Below are 22,587 nucleotides of genomic sequence, written 5' to 3' on the forward strand. Positions count from 1 at the left end.
AAGAATCATATGAATCTATAAACAGATGATAAAGAATTTTTTTAAATGATAATGACACTATGCTAACACTTCTTAAAATATTTTTGAATTAGATATATAAATAAAATATATACAATATTATATTATATCTATATAATATATTTGATGCAAATTAACAAATTAAAAACAAACATGATAATTATTAAAAAAATAATAAATAATAAATAAATAATTATTTTATATATTTATACATAAAAATTAGAACTAATCAAATTTTTTTAATTTAATATTATATATTTTAAGAGACAATTTTGCATTCATATGTATATACATATATAATATATATATATATATATATATATATAAATAATATTGTAATACAAATTTTATATATTAAATATATTATATAATCTATACAACATCACATAACATACATATGCATTAATATTTTATTTGATAACATTGTTAATATATAATGAGATTAATATCTTTAATATATATTCTATTTATTATTTTAAAAAATAAACACTAACATATTATATAATATATATATAATATTAAATATTATTAGCATTTATTTTGTTATATTTTTATGTAATAATCTAAAAAAAAAAAAGAAAAAAAAAAAAATGTATATGTGTAAATACAAAAAAAATAACATATTGTTAAAATATATAATATTTCTTTCCATAATATATTTTAATTATATAATTATATATATATATATATTAAAAATTATATGTTATATTTCTTTATTTTTTTTCTTATAATTGTTTTAAAAAAAAAATTAATATACATATAGTTCTTAAAATATCCCTTTGCGTACTATTAAATATTTATTCAAAGAATTATATAATATAAAAATTATTATTGTACATAAAAATTATACACATCCATATTTTTTTTCTTTTTTTTTTTTTTCAAAATGATATATTCATTGAAGTTTTTACAAGTGGATCTTGAATATATTTATTTTATTTATTATATATATTAAACTATCTTATAATTTAAATAAAGAATTGTGTATAAAAAAAAAAAAAAAAAAAAAAAAAAACCTTAAAAATATCAATAACATTTTAATTTAATTTTTTCGTAAGATATATAATTGATATAAACCATGTAATTAAAATGTTTAATTAGCAGATAAAAAAAATAAAAATATCATATATATATATATATATATTTTATAATGTTAAAAAACATAAATATTAATCGTTTTTGTAAACGTAAAAATTGAAAAATATATAAAAAAAAAAGAAAAAAAAAACTTATTTTTTTACTAAAAAAATAAGATAAACTTAATAAAAAAAATTTATTAAAAATATAGTGCACGTTCTAATGTTACAATAACATAAATAATCTATATTTTCTTGAATTTAAAATTGTAATTAAAAATAAAGTTCCTTTTTTTTTTTTTTTTTTTTTTTTTTTTTTTTGGTATATTTTCTAATATATATCATATATATTAGCGTATCCATGATTTTCAGATGATTTTTCATAAGACTGTAATAAACGTAAAAGACATTTGTATATAAATGCTTTTATTTTTGAATGTATTCGTTTTAATTCAAAATTCGTGAAAGATGATGATTCATTATAAATACGTGCGTTTTGTCTAGAATTAAAATTAAAATCTTCATAATCTAATTTTAGCATTTTTACAAGGAATTCTTTCTCTTCTTTACTAAGATCATATATTTTTTCCCTACTTGAACATAAGCTACTTAAAATGTTTTTTAAACGCATATAATTTTCATCATCAACATGTATTCTAGAAGAAGATTCACAATTTCTTCTATGAGTACTTAAGTTAAATTCATTTTCATAAGATCGTGATGAATGTGATGATGTTGAATATTTCGGTTGTTTAAATGTTGAATTTTTATATTCCGACGGATCAAAAACTGGTGGATCAAATTCGGATTCATCAAAAGGTTCAGGTTTAAATTCTGATGGATCAAGATGTGGTAAATCATATTCTGATAAATTAAAATGAGGTATTTCATAATCTGATGTATTAACAGGTGGTGATTCAAAAGTGGGTATTTGAAATTCTGGTGATTCAAAAGTGGGTGTTTGAAATTCTGGTGATTCAATATTGGATGTTTGAAACGTTTCCGGTGTAAACATGGGTTGCGAATGTGGGAACGACGAATTTGACGATGGAGTATATCCTATATCATTTTTAAATTTTTCATTTACAAATTCTTTATCTTGTTGCATATGTTTTTTTTGTCTCTCATTATTTAATCTATCATTATATGAATAAACATTATTATTAGGGTCTTTTATATCAATAGGAATATCATATTCTTCTACTACTATATTAGAATTTGTATATATTCCTTTACAATTAACTGGAAATTTATCTGATTGGAAATAATATTCCATTTTTTCATTTCTATTACATGGTGAGTCATTATTTAACATATCATAATCATCCCTTATATTATCTGATTCATCATTTATTTCTTCAACTACCCTAATATATGGTGTTTCAACATTAACTTGATCTACAAAATCATTATATTCACTATTATAATTATTCCATCCTGATTCAAATCCATCATATGTATTTTGATTATCCCATTCTGGTGAAAACATATATTGAGGTGGTGTATTCATATTATTATTATATTCATCATAAAATTCATCTCTTACAAAATTTATTCCTTCATCATCATTTATATTATTTTTCTGTGATTCATCAAATCCAGTTCTATAATTGTTATTTAATCCATTCATGTTTTCATCCATAAAAGGAGGAACAAAATTTTCTTCACTTGATGGATAAAAATAATTATTTCTATCATCATATTCTGAATTGTATGTATCATATTCAGAATTGTATATACCATATTGTGACTTATATGTATCATATTGAGATTTGTATGTATCATATTGTGATTTATATGTATCATAATGTGGTGAATTAAAATTATTACTTTCAAATTCATGAGAATAATCTTCAATTAAAAAATTAGACCAATCATCATGCATTTTTTTATTTAATTCATCTATATTTTCTCTTTGGTCAAAATAATTTTTATTATACATATCTTCATTCATATAAAATGAATGTTTATTATTTTCATTATTCGATTGATAATTAAATGAATTTCTTCCATTATTTTTTTTTCTAGATGTACCAAATTCTTGGGAATTATATTTGCTATCATATTCTCTCGAATATCCTTCTTTAGGAAAATTATTTTGTTCATTATATATTTTACTTCTTAAATTATCTCTCTTTTCTGATTCATTATACGCTTGGGATTTAAAAAAATTATTATTCATATAATGTGGCATATACATCCTTTCATTTTCTACATTAGGATAATTATAAGATCCATCCAAACGGGAATTAAATACAAAACTTTGTGCTAATAATCTATTAAATCTTAAGGATGCTTTCTCTTCATCTTGCTTTGTTGATCTACTACCATTAAAAGTAATCTATAATAATGGAAAAAAAAAAAAAAAAAAAAAAAAAAAAGGATTAATAAATATAAATTTATATATATATATATATATATATATATATATATATATATATGTCGTATTAAAATAGATGCAAAAATTAAAATAAAAATGTTAAAATAATCAATTTATTCTTAATCTTACTTCATCAATACTATATTGGTATATACATACTAAAATAAATAACAACAGAACTTTATTAAATATCAAAAAATGTTTTATATATTTTTTCTGACATTTTCCTATTATATTTATATGTTTAGATGTAAAACAAATAGTCCTATTCGCTCTTATTCCTATCTGTCTTATACCATTTTTTGATATATTATAATTTTTGTTTATCATCATTATATCATGTTTCTAAATATATATAATATATATAATATATATATATATACATATATTTATCAATAAACACAAATAAAATGAATTAAAATTATCTAATTATATATAATAACAAAAATTACAAAGAATAATGAATATTTCTTTTTTCAAATATTTTAATTACAAATCTATTAATTATTTAATTTATGTCATCACAAATTCTTTGCATATTTTTACCCTAAATTATAACATCATATTAGAATAATAAATATTTTTGTAAGCAAATTTATATGTTTTCATATAATTCAAAAAAATTATTTGGGTTTCTTTTTTTTTTTTTTTCATATAATAAATATAAAAATATAGTTTTTAAAAACCAAATTTTTATACAAAAATAAAAAAAAAAAAAAAAAATACTTAAGAAATAAACAAATAAATATTATAATTATATTATATATTAATTAGAACCCATAAAAAGGAAAAAAAAAAAAAAAAAAAATTTCTTATAATATTTATTCTTTAATATATATAAAATAACATTTCTTATTTTTATATAAAAATATATATATTTTTAAAAAATCATGACAAATAAAATAATTATAGAGAGGTATTATAATTATATATATATATTTATTATATATATGTACTAAAAAAAAAAAAAAAAAAAAAAATAGTAAAAATTATTATATACAATATTATATAAATATATCATTTTATTATGTATTTTTATTGCATATGTTGCCAAAACACCATTCGTAGTTTATATTATATATTTTCTCACATGAATCATAAAACAAATAATTTTCTTTCATAATATTGACATGATTATATTATAAATAAATATAATTAATATTAATTTTTTATTAATTCAAGTACATATTAAAATTTATATTATCTATATATTATATTTATTTACGACGAAATTATATTTAATATTATATAATATAAAAGAATTTTTTTTTTTTTTAATTTAAGAAATAATATATATAATATATGTATTCTCATTATAAAATAAAATAAATATATATATGACCTTCTATTTGTAAAAAGAAAAAAAAAAAAATATAATAATAAATAAATTATAAAACTATATAATATATATATATATATATATATATGTATATACATAAAAAAGTTTCAAGTTATATATTAGCTGTCTTCATCAGTGTAAATAAAACCATAAAAACATATATTAAAAATTACATAAAACAGTCTTTAATTATATAAATAATTAAAATATTTATTTTTTAAATCATTTCTTTTATATTTAGAAATAAATTTGGAAGAAAACTAAGTGTTATAGACAAAAAAAAAAAAAAAAAAAAAATTCATAATTATACAGTTATATTTATATAGAACGTATGACAATAGAATAAGGTCATTATTTTATTAGAAAAAAAAAAAAGAAAAATCAAATACAGACAATATATATATAATATATATATCGTTTTTAGATTCATTATTTTTTTATACCTATAAATATATACTAATATTATAACTCATTCATATTTTATTCAATTATAGAAATATTTATACTCGGAACATTTATAAAAAGTGGGTAAATTTTTTTTTTTTTTTTTTTTTTTGAATATTTTATGTAGAACATTTGTCTATTATTACTTAAATTCATAGTTAGTATCTTACCTAAAATTTGTATCCAATTTTTTAAATTTCCTCATAGGTATATATATAATAATACATTCTTCTTTATCCTTTTCTTTTTTTTTTGTTCTTATATTTGTGCAACATATATACCAACTTAAAACGTTTATAAAAAAAACAGTGTATGTTCAAAAAAAAATTAAATTATATTAAAAATTTTATTAAGTTCAAACATTAGTTTTTAAAAATAAAGAATAGAAATCAATTAATATATATATATATATATATATATATATATATATATATATATTAAAATATTAAAAAAAAAAAAAAAAAAAAGACATAAATCAATATGAATTTTATAAATTGATATATACGTCACATATATACATATATATATAACATTTATTTCACAAATTAATCATAAGACATATTTATATATTGAATAAAAAATCAAAAGGATATATATATTATAAATGTAATAAGCATATATAAGAAAAATATATATATATATATATTAAAAAAAAAAAAAATTATTTAATTTTCAAAAATGAAGAAATATTAAATTAAATGAAATAATATATTAAATACAAAATAATTTTTTTTTTTTTTTTTTTTTTTTTTTCAACACATATTTCTTAAAATAGTAGTAAATAAAAGATATATATATATATAAAGTATAGATATATAATCACATATATATATATTTATATAAATGTATAAATTATATACCTGTACAAACTTTAAAAAATAATATTAATAATACGTAAAAATATTTATATACACATTGACATAGGTATCATCATTTGTGCATCTTATCACAAAAAATCAGATAAAAACTAATATGCAAGTTACCTAATATTTATATAAGTTACATTCATATTGATAACTTCCTTTTAATTTTCTGAAAAACAATAATGATATGATTAAACAAATTTCATAAGGGATAATAATTTTGGTCACAATGTCCTTTGTTTTCTTTTATTACTAGGTTTTTTTCTTTTTTTTTTTTTTTATCTTATTCTATTTTTTTTTTTTTTTTTTTTTTCCTTTTTTAAATTAAAACAAAAAAAGATTTAATGACACCTTTTTCTTTTTTTTTATTTCTATACTTCATTTAAGAAATAAAAGAAAAAGAAGAAAAAAAAAGGATTTATATTTTTTTTAATCAAAAATTATAAAATGAAAAAATCTTCATTGAAATTGCTAATTTTTTCTTTTTGATTTATTATTATTATTATTGTTACTGTTATTATTATTATTGTTACTGTTATTATTATTATTGTTACTGTTATTATTATTATTATTGTTATTATTATTCTTGTTATTATTATTGTTATTGTCTTTATGTTTGTAGTCATAATGCATTTTTAATATTTTTGCTAATATATAAAGTGCTATAATATAACGTACGTTACCTACTAACATTGTGATTGTACAATATACAAAAGCTATAAATAAAAATGGTAATAATGCATTTAAAACAGGTGAATCAAAAAGTTTATATCCCTTAACGAAATCCATAAAATGTCTAAAGAAATCTCTATTAGGAGATACATTTTCTTGGTTATTTTGTTTATTATTTGGATGAGGTAATAATTGCATATTATTATCATTTCCATTTCTTATATAAGATAATATTAATGATTTTTTATCATTTGGTAATTCATTAAGTTCATCTACAATAGTCTTTTCATAATTATCTTCCACTTCACTATTCTCAGTATGGGGTTCCATTACAGTCACACGAGGTGTATTATTATAATATTCTTCTTCAGATTCATCATCTTCTGATTTGTATGATTCACTTTCATCACTATATTGATTAACTCCATAATATGATTCATAATTTTCTTGAGAATCATAATCATATTCTGGGTGATATTTTCTATGATCCATTTCGGCTAAGGATTTATTAATTCTTATACCTAATATTTTCTTTCCTTTATATCTTATTCCATCTTTTTTATACACATAATAAGAATTCTATATATAAAAAAAAAAAAAAAAAAAAAAAAATTAAAATATAATATTCATGGAAAATAAATGATATAAAAAAAAATTATATAAAAAGCATATATATATACACAAAGCATATATTTACATAAAAATAAATGAATAAATAAATAAATAAATACATATATATAAATTAATATGTTATATATATATATATATATATATATAAACTTACATTATAAAAACATTGACATATCCAGATAAAAATGGAACATAATAAAACTTTATAGAAATAAGTGCACCTTTTTAATTTTTCTTTTGAATCGGATTTATTTACATTCTGACTAGAACTTTTCATGGTGCATTGGATTTTATTATTAAATGAAATAACCAAGTTCTTTTGACTATGTTTTGCCATTTTTATTAATTATTTAGAAATAATTATAAATAATGGATCATATATATTATATAGATGTATACATATGTAATATATTATGTGCTATATAAATATATATTTACATATATATATATTACTTAAGAACAAATTATTGAGAACAAAAATGAAAACATAAAATATAAATCAGAGAATTACAAAAAATATAAAGCACACAAATTATCTTATAATTAAATAAAAAAATATATATATATATATAATAAAATGTAATTAATGTATAGACTTAAAATTTCTTCCATTTATATATACATATATATATATAATACATCAATTAAAAAATAAATAATACTAACTATATAAATAAATAAATATATACATATATATATATATATATATATATATATATATATATATATATATATATATATATATAATATATATAATGAAAATTTTTTTAAATAAATACTAAAAAAAAAAAAAAAAAAAAAAAATACATATATTAAATATTTAATAATCAAAATAATAAAATGGAAATTTTATCAAAAAAAAAAGAATATATAAAATACTATATATATATATATTATATATATATATAACCAATATTTCCTTTTTTTTTTTTTTTTTTTTTTCTTTGTTCTTAATTATTTATATATTTTGTTATTCGAACAAAAAAAAATAAAAAAAAATTATAAGTATATAAAAGAAAAAAATATATAATTTTCCACTTCATAGAAAAAAAATAAAATAGAAAAATAAATACAAAAAATTATTTATTATTTTTTTTTTTTTTCATTATTAAAATATCCAAAAAAGAAAAAACATATATATAAATATATATACATAATATTAATTTTATTTCATTTATTTTATTTTATTTTATTTTTTTCTTAGATACATAATAAAAAATATGAACTTATTTTATTTTCTTACGTAAAATATATATATATGTTCTTACAAAAGTAGTACAATCCATTCATTTTTTTTCCTTACGAAGAAATAATTTTTTAATAGTTCATATTTATATTTATAATAAATAATTTTTGTTAATAAATAATTATATTAGAAAATAAGGAAAATCTCATAATAAAAAAAAAAAAACACTACGTTAAAATATAAAAATAAAATATGCTATACTGTAAACTAACCAATTATATAATGTAAATTCAAAGGTAAAATAGATATAATGTAAAAAATGAAAAAATGTAAAACATGCATATAAATAGAAATTAATTTTAAATCAAATTGAACATTTTAACAGGGGATAGAAAAAAACAAAAAATTATATATACATATATTATATATATATATAATATTATAGTAATATTAATATATAACATAGTCCCTAAAAATTACAATGTTATATATTCTTATTTGTAAGATATAAATAAATTGATCGTAATTTTATATTAATATTATATATATATATATATATATTATATATATGTATATATATAATAATATTTTTTTATATATATATTTCTTTATGTAGTATGAGGGATATTTATATATATGATAAATATATATATTTTCCTAATGTAAAAAATTTTAATATAATTAGTTTAATTAAAAAAATATTATATTATATTATATATCTATAACAACATAATTTTATTTATATCTGTAAAATGTTTTTATTAAAACACTTATAAAAAAAAAAAAAATTTTCTTTTACTATTTATTTATACATTATTCTTATGGTTAAATAATTTTTTTTAATTATTTTGTATGACTTTAAAAAAAAAATTGAAAATAATATTAAAAATTAAATAAAAAATATAACCTAAATAATATATAAAAAATATAAAATTTTTGATAAATTACAATAGGACATTTATAAGATAGTTTCTTTTTTATAAATTATTTTCTTCATATATAATAAAATTATTTCCTATTCAATTATTATTAAAATTTAAAAAGTTATTTAAATTTTTATGGTAATAACATTATTATATTCTAATATATTTTTTATAAAATATACACAGGAGTGATAACATAAAATCAAAATGAATATATATATATATATATATATATTAATATATATATATATAATAATATTTTTATATATATATATTTCTTTATGTAGTATGAGGGATATTTATATATATGATAAATATATATATTTTCCTAATGTAAAAAATTTTAATTTTGTGTTTATAAATTTTTGTGTTATTTAACAAAAAAAATAATATTACATGTAAAAATAAATATATGATTTCTTATGCTTCTTACAAATATTTTTCTTTTCCTTTAATAGTATAACTTTTATAAAAAAACTAGAATACACAATTTTACAAAAAAAATAAAGAAATGTATATTTTTCCTTTTTTATATATTTTCATTTCTATCCATATAGGATATTAATATTTAAATACGAATTAAAAAATATTTATTATTTTATTTTATTTTATTTTATTTTTTTTTTTTTTCACTAATATGTTGTTCATTTTTGCATTTCAAATAAATGAGATAACAACAAAATAAAGAAAATTCAAATAAGAAGCTTGTATCAATACAAAATATACATTTAAATACTTATGCTATTTTGTAGTGTGCATTCTTTTTCTTAAATAAAAGCAAAAGAATTTAAACATATACATATATACATTATATATATAATTATTATATTGAATAATAAAATTTTATAGGAAAAAAAGTTTTTCTTTTAATTTTTCTCTACAAGTTCGAAATCATTAAAATGTATATTTATATTTATGTTTATTTAAAAAGAATTTACAAATTCTTAATAATATGATGTATATAGCATATACATTATATATATTTTTAATACATATTATAATTTTGTTATAAAAAAAATGTTACATCTTACAATATAAAGTAAAATAATTATTTAAAAAAAAAAAAATTACCTAAAAAAATTTACGTCATATTAAATTGTTGAATCAATATATAAATTATCAATTTCATTTGTTTTCTTTTAAAAAATATATTATTTATTTCATTTGCACATTATTTTGTTACAAGAAGGATGAAAAAAAAAAAAGAAAAAAAAAGAAAAAAAAAGAAATGATAATTGTTAAGATCTTATTATAAATTTTATTATTCACCAAATTAACCTTGTTATAAATATTATGTATTTATAAGTATTCTCCATTTTAAAGAATACTTTTAGTTTTAATTATGTTTTTCTTTAAAAAAAAAAAAAATATATATATTATTAATATATTTTAATATATATATATATATGATAATTCCTTTTTGCTAGAAATAAACTTTTACAATTGTCTACATAAATAAAATATATGAAAAAAATAAACCAATTAATTTATTTCATAACATTTTTATCTAATATTCTAAAAGTACAAAAAAAAATTTATTATATTAATATAATATAATTATTTTTTTAATAACATTTTATCATATATATTCAAAATTTTCACCCTATTATTTTTCTAACTTTTATAAAAAATGAATAAAATAATATACATTCTTATATTTATCCACACATTCAATCTTATTAATATATTCTAATTCAATTTTAATTTATTCTTTATAATATATAAAGAAATTTCATTATTTTTATAATATATATATATTTATTTATTTACATTTTCTGACTATTAAAAACATAATTATTCTCATAAGATGTTATTATCCAATATGTGCATTTAAATATTTATGTACAAATAAATTTTCCACTTTTTATTTTCCTTTGACGAGATATAAAATATTCATGTTCTTATTTTGTTTTATTTTATTTTATTTTATTTTATCTTTTGTCTTACATGACTAAATTTTCATGTTAATATGTACATCATATATTTAAAAATAATAATAAAATAAAAATAAAATAATTCAGGTATCATTTGTTTTTTTTTATGAATAGTTCATTTATTTATAATTTCCCTTAAATTTTAAAATTTTTTATAATTTATATATATATATATATATTTTGTGTAATTTAATATTTAACCTCGTAATTCTTGATATTTGTAAAATTAAGGAATGGGTTAGTACCCTTGTAATTTTGTAAAAATTACTAGGGAATTACAAGGTTATAGCATTGAATCTACTATGTAAGTTAAGGCATGCATGCATATTTTTTTTATTCAATAAAAACTACAATATTTTATTTTTTCCATACATTATATTTTCTTTCTATATAAAATTTAAAGAAAAATTAAAAAAAAAAGAAAAAGAATCCATAAAAATTAAGCATAATATATAAAATATATATATTTAATATATTTTTGTATAATTATTCTAAACATTTTTCTTATCATCATTTAGTCTGCTTCATATTATGTATATAAGTCATTTTAATATATACAGTATTATATAATTACATATATAAATATGTTATATATATATATATATAATTTTAATATATAATAATATTATATTATCAAATATTTATGTTACTAAAAAAAATAAGTACCTTTGTAAAAGTATATTGGGAAAATCAGGCTTATTAAATAATATACATATAATTATATATATATATATAACTTTCCTTTTTTATGCATTAAATAATAATAACATTTATACATTTTATTTTTAAAACTTTTGTTTATTATATAAATAAGTCCCTTTGTATAAATATATATTACAATATATTAAAACCGAAATAGTTTATGTGAAATCAAATATTGTTAATTTTACATACAAAATTGTATAATAAAAAATATATATATTTCCCATTATTTTTCAATTATATAAATATATATATATATATAATACTAGTTAATAAAAAAAAAAAACCAAAATGAAAAAATGTTCTAATACATTAAATATACAACTGAAAAAAAAAAAAATATATATATAATGTCATTTACATATTATTCATTTATTATTATATAATATATATATATATACATAAATATAGAAAACTTAATAATTTTTTCCTTTTTTTATTAAAACTTAAAGAAATATCCCAATTTTTATTTTTATACTATAAAATAAATATTTAAAAAAATATAATAAAGAAAAAGAAACAAAAACACAACTGTGTTATAAATATATTACAATAAAATAAATAAAAATATTGGTTACCTCATTATTTGAACCAATGAAAAAAAAAATAAATAAATAAATAAAAATAAATTCAACACTGTAGAATTATATATATTATTATTAGCTTGTTTTTTTTTTCGTTTTTTTTTTTCCTTTTTTAAAATAATTATTTAAAATATTTTCTATAAATTTTAAATATATAAAATAGAAACAATATTATATAATATAATATTATAATAATTAAATTAATAAAAGAAGGATAATATATATAATAATAAAATATATTAAAAATATATATATTAATATTATATATGTATTATAATATTGTTTATTCATTTATTTTTCTACTTATATATTTTATAAAATAAAAGAAAAAGCCTATAAATTTATTTGTAAAATTTGTTCTAAGATAAATATTAAAATAAAAAAAAAAAAGAAAAAATTTTGAATCATAATAATTTGAATATATTTTTTTTTTTTTATTTATTTATTGAAAAAAAAATATATTTTTTCTTAAATATAAAAATACGAAATTTATGATATTTTAAAAGATCCATTTTATAATTTTTGTGGTTGCAAAAATGTATTATTATTTTTCCGTACAATATGTATAATTAAATAAAAGAAAAAAAAAAAAGCACAGAGATATAATTTAAAATATCTAATAAAAAAATACCGTATTAAATTAAAATATTATAATTTAAAATTTTTTACAAGTACTATTTTGTATGAAATATTAATAATATAAAATATAAATATATTCTATATATATATATTTTTTTTATTTTTTCTAAAAACATATAAATTATTAAAAATTTATATAATAATTTTTAAGTATAAATTTGTTTAATACATAAATATATATATATATATATATATATATATATATATTAATTTTGTAATAATATTTATTTTATATATGTACAATAATAATATAAGAACCAACTTAAAATATTATATAGAATTTCTTTTTTATTCATTTTGGCAATATTAAATTTGTATTTTTTTTTTTATTCTCTCTTTTTTTTTTGGTTTTGTTAATCCGTTTCATTTATATTATTAAAGTCTCCGTTTCAATCATTTTTATTGAATATTATTGATAAACAAATATTTAGATATAATTAATTATTTTTTATTTTTATATTATATGTAAAATATCTTTATTTCATTAATATATATATGTATAAATATATTTTTTATTTTATAATATATTAAAATACGAAAGCGTCTTGTATCTTTTTATAATCTATATATAGTTTTCATATGTGAAAAAAATCAATGTAGATTTTATCTTTTTTGCATATATATATATATATATATATATATATATATATATATTTATTTATTTATTTATTTATATTTAAAGTTATATATATATATATATATATATATATATTTATTTATTTATTTATTTATATTTAAAGTTATATATAACTCTTTGAATATGCTCACTATTAGTAATATTTCTAATAAATTTATCCGAAATTTTTCAAATTTCCTTGATTATGCAGAAATGAAAAAATATACATATAATTCATTTAGCAGTCAAAATAAAGAAAGAAACAAAATGAATAATAATATGAAATATAAAATGATTCAAAAATATTATATTATAACAATCGTTTTTTTCTTATGTCTATTAGGGTAAGTGAAAAGACAAGAATAAAAATAAAATAAATACATATATATACATATATATTATATTTCTTATAATATCCATAGTTTTTATAATTTTAAATATACTCATTGAATAAATATACTTCATTTTTTTTTTTTTTTTCTTTTTTCCTCTGTACAGAATATATGTAATGCCCAATTCAAATAATTTATCTAATAAAAATATAAATATTAGAAACTTATCAAATGTACAATCAGAAGAGGAAAAACCAGATCAAGCAGTTAGTTCAAGATTAGAATTGACATGGGGATTTGATTCCTTAGATGACCCAGATTTTCAAGTACTCGTAAATAAATGGAGTGATTTTGAAAAGAGGGTAGAAGCTCAATGGCATGAGATCGAAAGAATAGAAATTAGCCAATTAAGTAATACATTGTTAGCAGCTTGGATATCAGCAATTTTAGTATCTACAATACCAGAACAACATTATGTTATATTTAACAACTGGTTCCAAATGAGCTTAACTTTATCTCATCAACGTAATTTGAAAAATGAAGAAGATAATAAAACATTAGAATTCTTGATGAAAAAATTGAAATATAAAGCTTTGAATGGACATATTAAAAACTGGCATATAGAAGTATATGATTATTGGAGACATATTTTACAAATGAAAATGGCAAAAAATAAGGAATGGGCTATATATAATAATGAAATATGTAATACGTGGGTTAAAAGTTTATTTAATTAAATAAATAAATAAATATATATATATATATATTTATATATATATGTATATAGTTATGTATTCGTATTGTTTTATATATATCTTCTACAAATAAATTTGCTACACTTATTTATAAAATATTTCTTCATATTAAATAATTTTATTATATTTCCGTTTATTCATAATTAAGTTGTATAAATTTAACCACACACATATATATTTTTATATTTAATAGTTAATTATATTTCAAAACAATTTTAAATAAAATTTGTATTTCTTTCTTTTAATTTTTTAAAATAGAATATAAACTTTTTAATATTAGACTTTTATATTTAGCATAAATTGTTTTTGAAAAATTAAATAGTAAATAAATAAAAACACAATTATACAAAAAAAAAAAAAAAAATAAAATAAATAAAATAAAATAATAATAAATAAATTAAAAGCAAATGTGATTATATATATATATATATATATATTTATTTATTTATAAAATCACACATTTTTACGTATACGTTAATATTATTAAGTATTATCTTAAGAAAAACTTTCTAATCATACTGCAAAATTGATCTTGTTAACATGTCACTTTCTTTCACATTTTTCATTAATTTGTCGTGATATATATTTTTTATTATTTCCGAATGATTATAATTCTTAACATGACCATATATATACAAATCATGAAGAATTTTTTCTATAGAATAATAAAATGGAAACTTAAAAAAATTATAATTTGAAAAAGGTGGAAATAATACTTGTATAGAAAAATGATTTAAAGGGGAAGGATAAGAACAACCTATATATAAATGTTTTTTCATAGCTTTAATTTTATTCTGTATATTTACATCTTGTAATTTATTAAAAAAATTATTTAATATAGGTTTCTTTATATTATTTAATATATCTTTATACATATCTTCATAATTTTCATTTAATATTTCAATAATATTTTTTTCATTTATATTGTGCAAATCTTTTCTTTTCTCATTTATTATATTGTCTACCTCTTTTTTATTCTTTTCATTTATATTATTATATAAATCTTCCCTTTCTTTATTTACGAAAGGTATACTTATATTTTTCTTCTTCTCCTTAATTATTTTATTTAATTCATACAAAATTTCTAATGCTTCTTCATTATAATCCTTATCATCACCAATATTTTTGTCATACATATATTTATAATGCATATACTTTCCTTTACTAATTACTAGAAAATATAAAAGTATATCAATAACAAAATATATATAATTATACATATGTAATAAACACCAAATATTTTTTCGCTTCAAATTTTTCATATCATATATAATACCTTTAAATAAAACAATCAAATTAAGACATGAATTACTATAAGGATTATTTAATATAATATAATCGTAACAATTATAATAGACATATAACTTTTTATTCTTATTTATAATTAAACCATTTTTAAGATGAATATATCTATCATCAATATCAACATTATTTAATAAACATAAATTTTTATTACTCTTAAAGAAATTTTCATTTATACCTTTCCATTCTTTTCTAACATTTATAATATCTGTAAAAATTGTATTTTTTATTAAACGTATATCATTATCGTTCAATATATTATTACAATACACACAATTATTTAAATTATTTATATTTAAACTTAAACATTTACTGCAAACCTTTTTATATAATCTATTTGTAAAATATTTCTTCTTATCACAAGAATAATATATATTCCGTTTCACTATTTTTAACATCTTAAAAAATAAGGAAACATAAATATAATATATAATCTCCTTCAACACCTCTTCTTTTTTTCTTTTTATAAAATCTTAAAATGAATAATTACGCGCAAATCCATTTTTAACTAAACATATATAACTAATTATATTGCTCATTAGCGTATATATATATTATAGATATGTTATATATACATATATATATATATATGTTTTTTAAGGATATTTATAACACGACATTATAATATTACGACGAATAAAATAAATCCCACAAAGATAACATTTTATGTAATTATATATATATATATATATATATATATATATGAGAAAAAAAACAAAAAAAAAATATTCAAATTATATAATTTTATATTATAAAAATCATAAATAATGTAACCTTTAATTATATATTTATTTAAAAGGTAATTAAAACTATATAAGTGAAATGATTTCGCGACATTTTCAAAAAAAAAAAAAAAAAAAAAAAAGTATGTATAAAATAAATACATATATATTAATTTTCTTATTTTTTTTTACCCTCACAAATGTAATATATATAAGGCCACATTTTACAATTATACGTATTAAATGTTTGTTTTTTCTATATATAATATTTATATGTGTAAACAAAACATACATAATACATATTATAATATATATTTATAAAATTATTCTTCTAAATTTATGTTTCATTTTTTTTTCAAATCAAATATTTTATTTTTTAAAAATCAGCAACCTTAAAATTAAGTTATAAGAGTGAAAATTATAATATAAAACAAAAAAAATAAAATATAATATAATAAAAAAATAATAATTTAATTAAAAAATTAATAATAAATAATACATACATACATACATATGTATGTATGTATATATTTTTAATACAAATCATTAAAACATATTTGATAAAATTAAAATTTAAAATTTTCATAAGGATTCCATTTTATCGGAAAATTTTCTGGAGTTGCATCTTCATTTTCTTTCCAAATCTGAAAAAAAAAATAAAATATATATATATATATATATACATATAGATATATACTTATAAATATATATAAACATATATATTAAAAATTGTTAAAAAAATGTCACTACATTAAAACATATAAACTCTTTTATGTTACCTTAATTGATTTGTCACCATGTGTTGTTATCAATCGACTTTCACTTTTATCAAATGCCATGGAAAGAGTTGAATTTTCACATTCCACCGTTCCAGGTACAACTTTATTTGATAATGTGTCATATTTATATCCACTTGACCAATCATAAAAATGTAATTGACCATTATTACTTCCCAATATTAAAATAGAAGAATCATTAAAATATGCATCTTGTTTAATTAAACTACAGTTAATTATGGAATTGAACCCTGTAATATTTCTATCAAATTCTGCATCCGCACCACACCACACTTTTACATTATCTGTACCACAACTACAAAAACTATACTCAAATGGATGTATAGATAAAGATCTTATACTTTTTTTATGATGTGTTAAGGCAATTCTACATTTCCCATTATTTAAATCCCATAATCTTATCATTTTGTCCTGAGAACCTGACACTACTTGTGGTTCTACTGATTGAGAACATATAGACATAACAGTACCTGTGTGACCAGATAATACAAAAACAGAACTTTTTGTTCTTATATCCCAAACTCTAACAACAGCATCTCTTCCTCCACTCATTAATAAATCTAAAGATGGATGTAATGATAAACAATATACACCTGATAAATGTCCATGATAATCTCTTATTACTTTATTATATTCTAAATCCCAACATTTTACTCTATTATCTTCTCCACAACTAAATAGATAAGGATTTTTTTTTGATATTTTTATATCTCTTATAGCATTAATATGACCTGTTAATGTTAATTTTAATTTACAGCTAGCCAAATCCCATATCTTTATTAAACGGTCATTAGATCCAGTTGCAAACCATTCATTGCTTATATCAACATCAACACAATTAACCCAACCTGAATGACCTAAAATTACTCTATATAATTTATAAGGGAAATGCCATTTAGGTTTTTTAATCTTTTTATAAATGTCTAAAGTTTTTATATGTTTTAATACATCACTACTTAATATATTATCATCTGATTTTTTTATAATAGGACCAAGGTTATTTAGATTATTCGTATTATTTATTTTTCCATCATTTGTATATGGTAATAAACTATTTTGTGTATTTACATCATTATTACTTTTTTCTTCATGTACATTATAACTCAAATTATCTATAATATTATAATAATTATTATAATTATTATCATTTCTATATGTTTCATCATCATTTATAATACTACTAATAATTGATTGTTTCTTTTTCTTTTTATGTTTTTTTTTATTTTTTTTGTTTGTATCATTTTCCTTTTGTATATCATTATTTTCACATTTTTTTATATATAACTTTTTTACACAAGAATATTCATCTAATTCTCTCATATTAATATTCATTTTTATACACGTTAATCTTTTTAACACATTTTCTCTTATATTACGTCTTCTATTTTTAAGTTCATTTTCTTTGTATAATTCTTCGTGTGCTTTTATATTTTTCCCATCTGATAAAGCTAAAGTTGATATTTCTTTCAGTTCTTTATTAATAACATTATCATCATCATTATCTTCATCAAGGATTGTAATTCGTTTATTTATATTCTGGTCATAAGCCAATAAATTATAGTTATATGGTGTTAATATATCATTTCCTACATACATATTTTTCGATAACAACAAGCTTCTTTTCAATAATACATTTTCCTTCTGTTCATCTTTTATAAATTTATCATCTAAATCAGTAGCAGCACAAACATCTTTCATTTCTATATCTATTTAATTAAATTTTTATATTGATAAATATAAATATATATTATAATATAATTCGTTTTATTGCTTATTAATTTTTATAATTCATATATTAAATGAATTAAAATCTTTTAAATATACCAAAAAATGTGACACTTATATATTTATATATTATAACAATAAACATGTCAAATTATATTTATAATATATTATGATACAAAATTGGCATAATATATTATATTTAAAAGTTAATAAAAATATATATATATATATTTATTTATTTATGAATATATATATTTATTTTAGTTACATATAAAAATAATATAACATTTTAAGATAATATTATGGAATGCTTAAAATAAATAAAAATTATATATTATGTATATATAAATATACATAATATATATATATATATATATATATATATATATATATATATATTTTTAAATATTTCTTATGAAAAAATAATCACATATTAATATAATTATATATACTTCAACATATTATAGCTACAATTTTTTATTTATTTTTTTTTTTTTTAAATATAAAAAATTATTATATATATATACATATAATTCAAAAAAAGAAAAAAAAGGAAAATTATATTTTTTACTATTATATATACATTTAATTTTATAAAGTCATATATTAAAATCATTTTTCATTATTAATCTTAAATATACATATATATAATATCCATAATATGTACCAAGAAATAAAAACAAAAAACATTAAAAAAAAATAAAAAGTTTATAAAATATATAATTTTGAACAAAATAATTAAGTAATAATAAAATTATATGAATGAAATAATATAAAAAGAAGATATTTAAGACCTTAAATATTTATATATTTTTAATCCTTTTATTATTTTCTAAAGGACATATATAATGATAGTATAAACATTTATAGATAATTATAAATATATATACATTTGAATAATATTCAATAACAAAATATCTTCAATTGTAGCCTTCTTCCTATATGTTCCTTATAAAAAAAAAAAAAATATATACGCAAAAAAAAAGAAAAAATCATATAATTTGTTTAAATATTATATATCATATTTATATTTTGTATATTATCTTTGATTACATAAAATTGGCGTGACATAGCATAGCAACTAATACAATTATTATTATATGAGGGAAATAAAAATATATTCAAATATTTCAAACATCAATTTCCTTCTTTCTACAAAAGAAAAATATATTTTCATCATAACAATTTTACATATTATTGAAAATAAGATCATTAATATATAATTTGATAACACATTTTAGTCTTATATATAAAAATAAAAAATATATATGTGAAGAATTGAAATGAAAAAAAAATCACATCAAATCAAATCAAATCAATTATTCAAATATCAAATTATATTTTATCTTTATTATTATACCACTTAAACAATTTTTAATGATAAGGTAAGAAATTGAATAATGAATATAAGTGCAAAATACGTTGAAACAAAGTTTTAAAAAATAAATGAAAGTTAATATATAGAATTTTTTTAATTTCTATATCACCAACATATTCAATTATACAGTACTTATTGTCTTATAAACTAAACAAATTTTATTACTAAATTAACAATTATATTTATATTTTGGAAGAAAATTTTATAAACCTCATGTGTGAATATTTCTTTTCACATTCAAAAAAATAAAAATATAATATATATGTATGTCATTTACCTTACAATTATATTATGTCCATTTCTTTTTTCATTAGTCCTTTATAATATATATATACACTTATAAAAAAAAATTGTATAAGTGGTTCATATAATTTGTAATAAAAGAGTAAAAAAGTCCACATAAAATATATGTTTAAAATATCCTATATAAAATATAATATATATATATATATATATATATATAATACTTTTATTTTAAATTATATATATTAACATATCCTTATTTTTATATAATACACAATGTATCATTAATTAACAATAAAATATGTAAAAATATATGTATATAAATTTATATATTCAATTTTAATATATCTTCTAATTTCACTTTAAATATGGGGAAAAAAACATAAAAAAAAAAAAAAATTATATGTTATACGCAAAAGTAGTATATTTTTTTTTAATGAGCTTTTTTTTTCTTCTTTTTTTCTTTTGTTATAGGTCCTTATATTTTTGCATTAAAAATAATTTTTTTTTTTTTTTTAATTATAATGTTATGTTTATTATAAATAAAATTTTCCTGCTTAATTTATTTATTTACTTTTTTTAATTATATATATCATATATATTTTTTTTTATTAACTCCTCTTAATTCATTTTCCACATCTCTTTTTTATATAATATATAAAATTATGTTAATTTTTTTCCCCTTTATTTTTTTATTATATGTATACAAAATATATGTACATATAATATAAAAGTAACATATGTAATAAATATATTTATAATATATATAATTATATACGTAAATATTTTTATCATTTTCAATGTTTACCTTCTTTATTATTTTATAAATATTATCCCATATAAAATATATGGATCTTATTTTTTATTTTTGCAAATTAAAAAAATATTATATAATATATATATAATATTATATATATGTATAAATCATTTAGAATACAGGATAAAAAAAATTATTATATTATATTGTTTATATATATAAATATTTAATGACAGTGCTTCAAAATATTATATATGTATTGTATTTATATATATATAATATAATATATATGCTTATGAGAAGGATTAAATATTAATACGTTATAGCTACAAAGTAAACTATCGTTTATTTTTTATTCCCATTTTTTTTTTTTTTTTTTTTTTTTTTTAATTAATGAAAATAAATATGTAGTTAAAATATAAAACATTATATATTTTTACATATCCAAACAAAATTATATATATGTTTTTTTTTTTTTTTTCTTTTGAATTTTAATATATTATATAATGACATAATTTTTTTTTACAAATTTGAAAAATAATTTATTCAATAAATATGTTATATATATTT

At 15.7% G+C, this 22,587-nt stretch overlaps 5 protein-coding genes across 5 annotated transcripts; 1 reads left to right on the plus strand and 4 right to left on the minus strand.

Annotated features, from left to right (window-relative positions):
* Window positions 1-1,425: 1,425 nt before the first annotated feature.
* PGSY75_0301600 (exported protein (hyp1)) lies at window positions 1,426-3,804 on the minus strand (the record flags this gene model as incomplete). The annotated part of the gene is made up of 2 exons (XM_018783877.1): window positions 1,426-3,435; window positions 3,604-3,804. 2 exons carry the CDS (start codon window positions 3,802-3,804, stop codon window positions 1,426-1,428), a joined length of 2,211 nt encoding a protein of 736 aa, XP_018643460.1.
* Window positions 3,805-6,591: 2,787 nt separating this feature from the next.
* On the minus strand, window positions 6,592-7,759 carry PGSY75_0301700 (putative exported protein; the record flags this gene model as incomplete). The annotated part of the gene is made up of 2 exons (XM_018783878.1): window positions 6,592-7,371; window positions 7,577-7,759. 2 exons carry the CDS (start codon window positions 7,757-7,759, stop codon window positions 6,592-6,594), a joined length of 963 nt encoding a protein of 320 aa, XP_018643461.1.
* Window positions 7,760-14,150: 6,391 nt separating this feature from the next.
* Window positions 14,151-15,075, plus strand: PGSY75_0301800 (putative exported protein; the record flags this gene model as incomplete). The annotated part of the gene is made up of 2 exons (XM_018783879.1): window positions 14,151-14,350; window positions 14,505-15,075. The coding sequence occupies 2 exons, from the start codon at window positions 14,151-14,153 to the stop codon at window positions 15,073-15,075; spliced, it is 771 nt and encodes a 256-aa protein (XP_018643462.1).
* A 527-nt stretch (window positions 15,076-15,602) lies between these two features.
* Window positions 15,603-16,793, minus strand: PGSY75_0301900 (hypothetical protein; the record flags this gene model as incomplete). The annotated part of the gene is made up of 1 exon (XM_018783880.1): window positions 15,603-16,793. One exon carries the CDS (start codon window positions 16,791-16,793, stop codon window positions 15,603-15,605), a length of 1,191 nt encoding a protein of 396 aa, XP_018643463.1.
* Window positions 16,794-17,683: 890 nt separating this feature from the next.
* PGSY75_0302000 (putative golgi organization and biogenesis factor) lies at window positions 17,684-19,612 on the minus strand (the record flags this gene model as incomplete). The annotated part of the gene is made up of 2 exons (XM_018783881.1): window positions 17,684-17,761; window positions 17,897-19,612. 2 exons carry the CDS (start codon window positions 19,610-19,612, stop codon window positions 17,684-17,686), a joined length of 1,794 nt encoding a protein of 597 aa, XP_018643464.1.
* Between the last annotated feature and the right edge of the window lie 2,975 nt (window positions 19,613-22,587).

Source organism: Plasmodium gaboni, chromosome 3, assembly GCF_001602025.1.
Source record: "Plasmodium gaboni strain SY75 chromosome 3, whole genome shotgun sequence".
In the NCBI taxonomy this organism is placed as follows: domain Eukaryota; phylum Apicomplexa; class Aconoidasida; order Haemosporida; family Plasmodiidae; genus Plasmodium; species Plasmodium gaboni.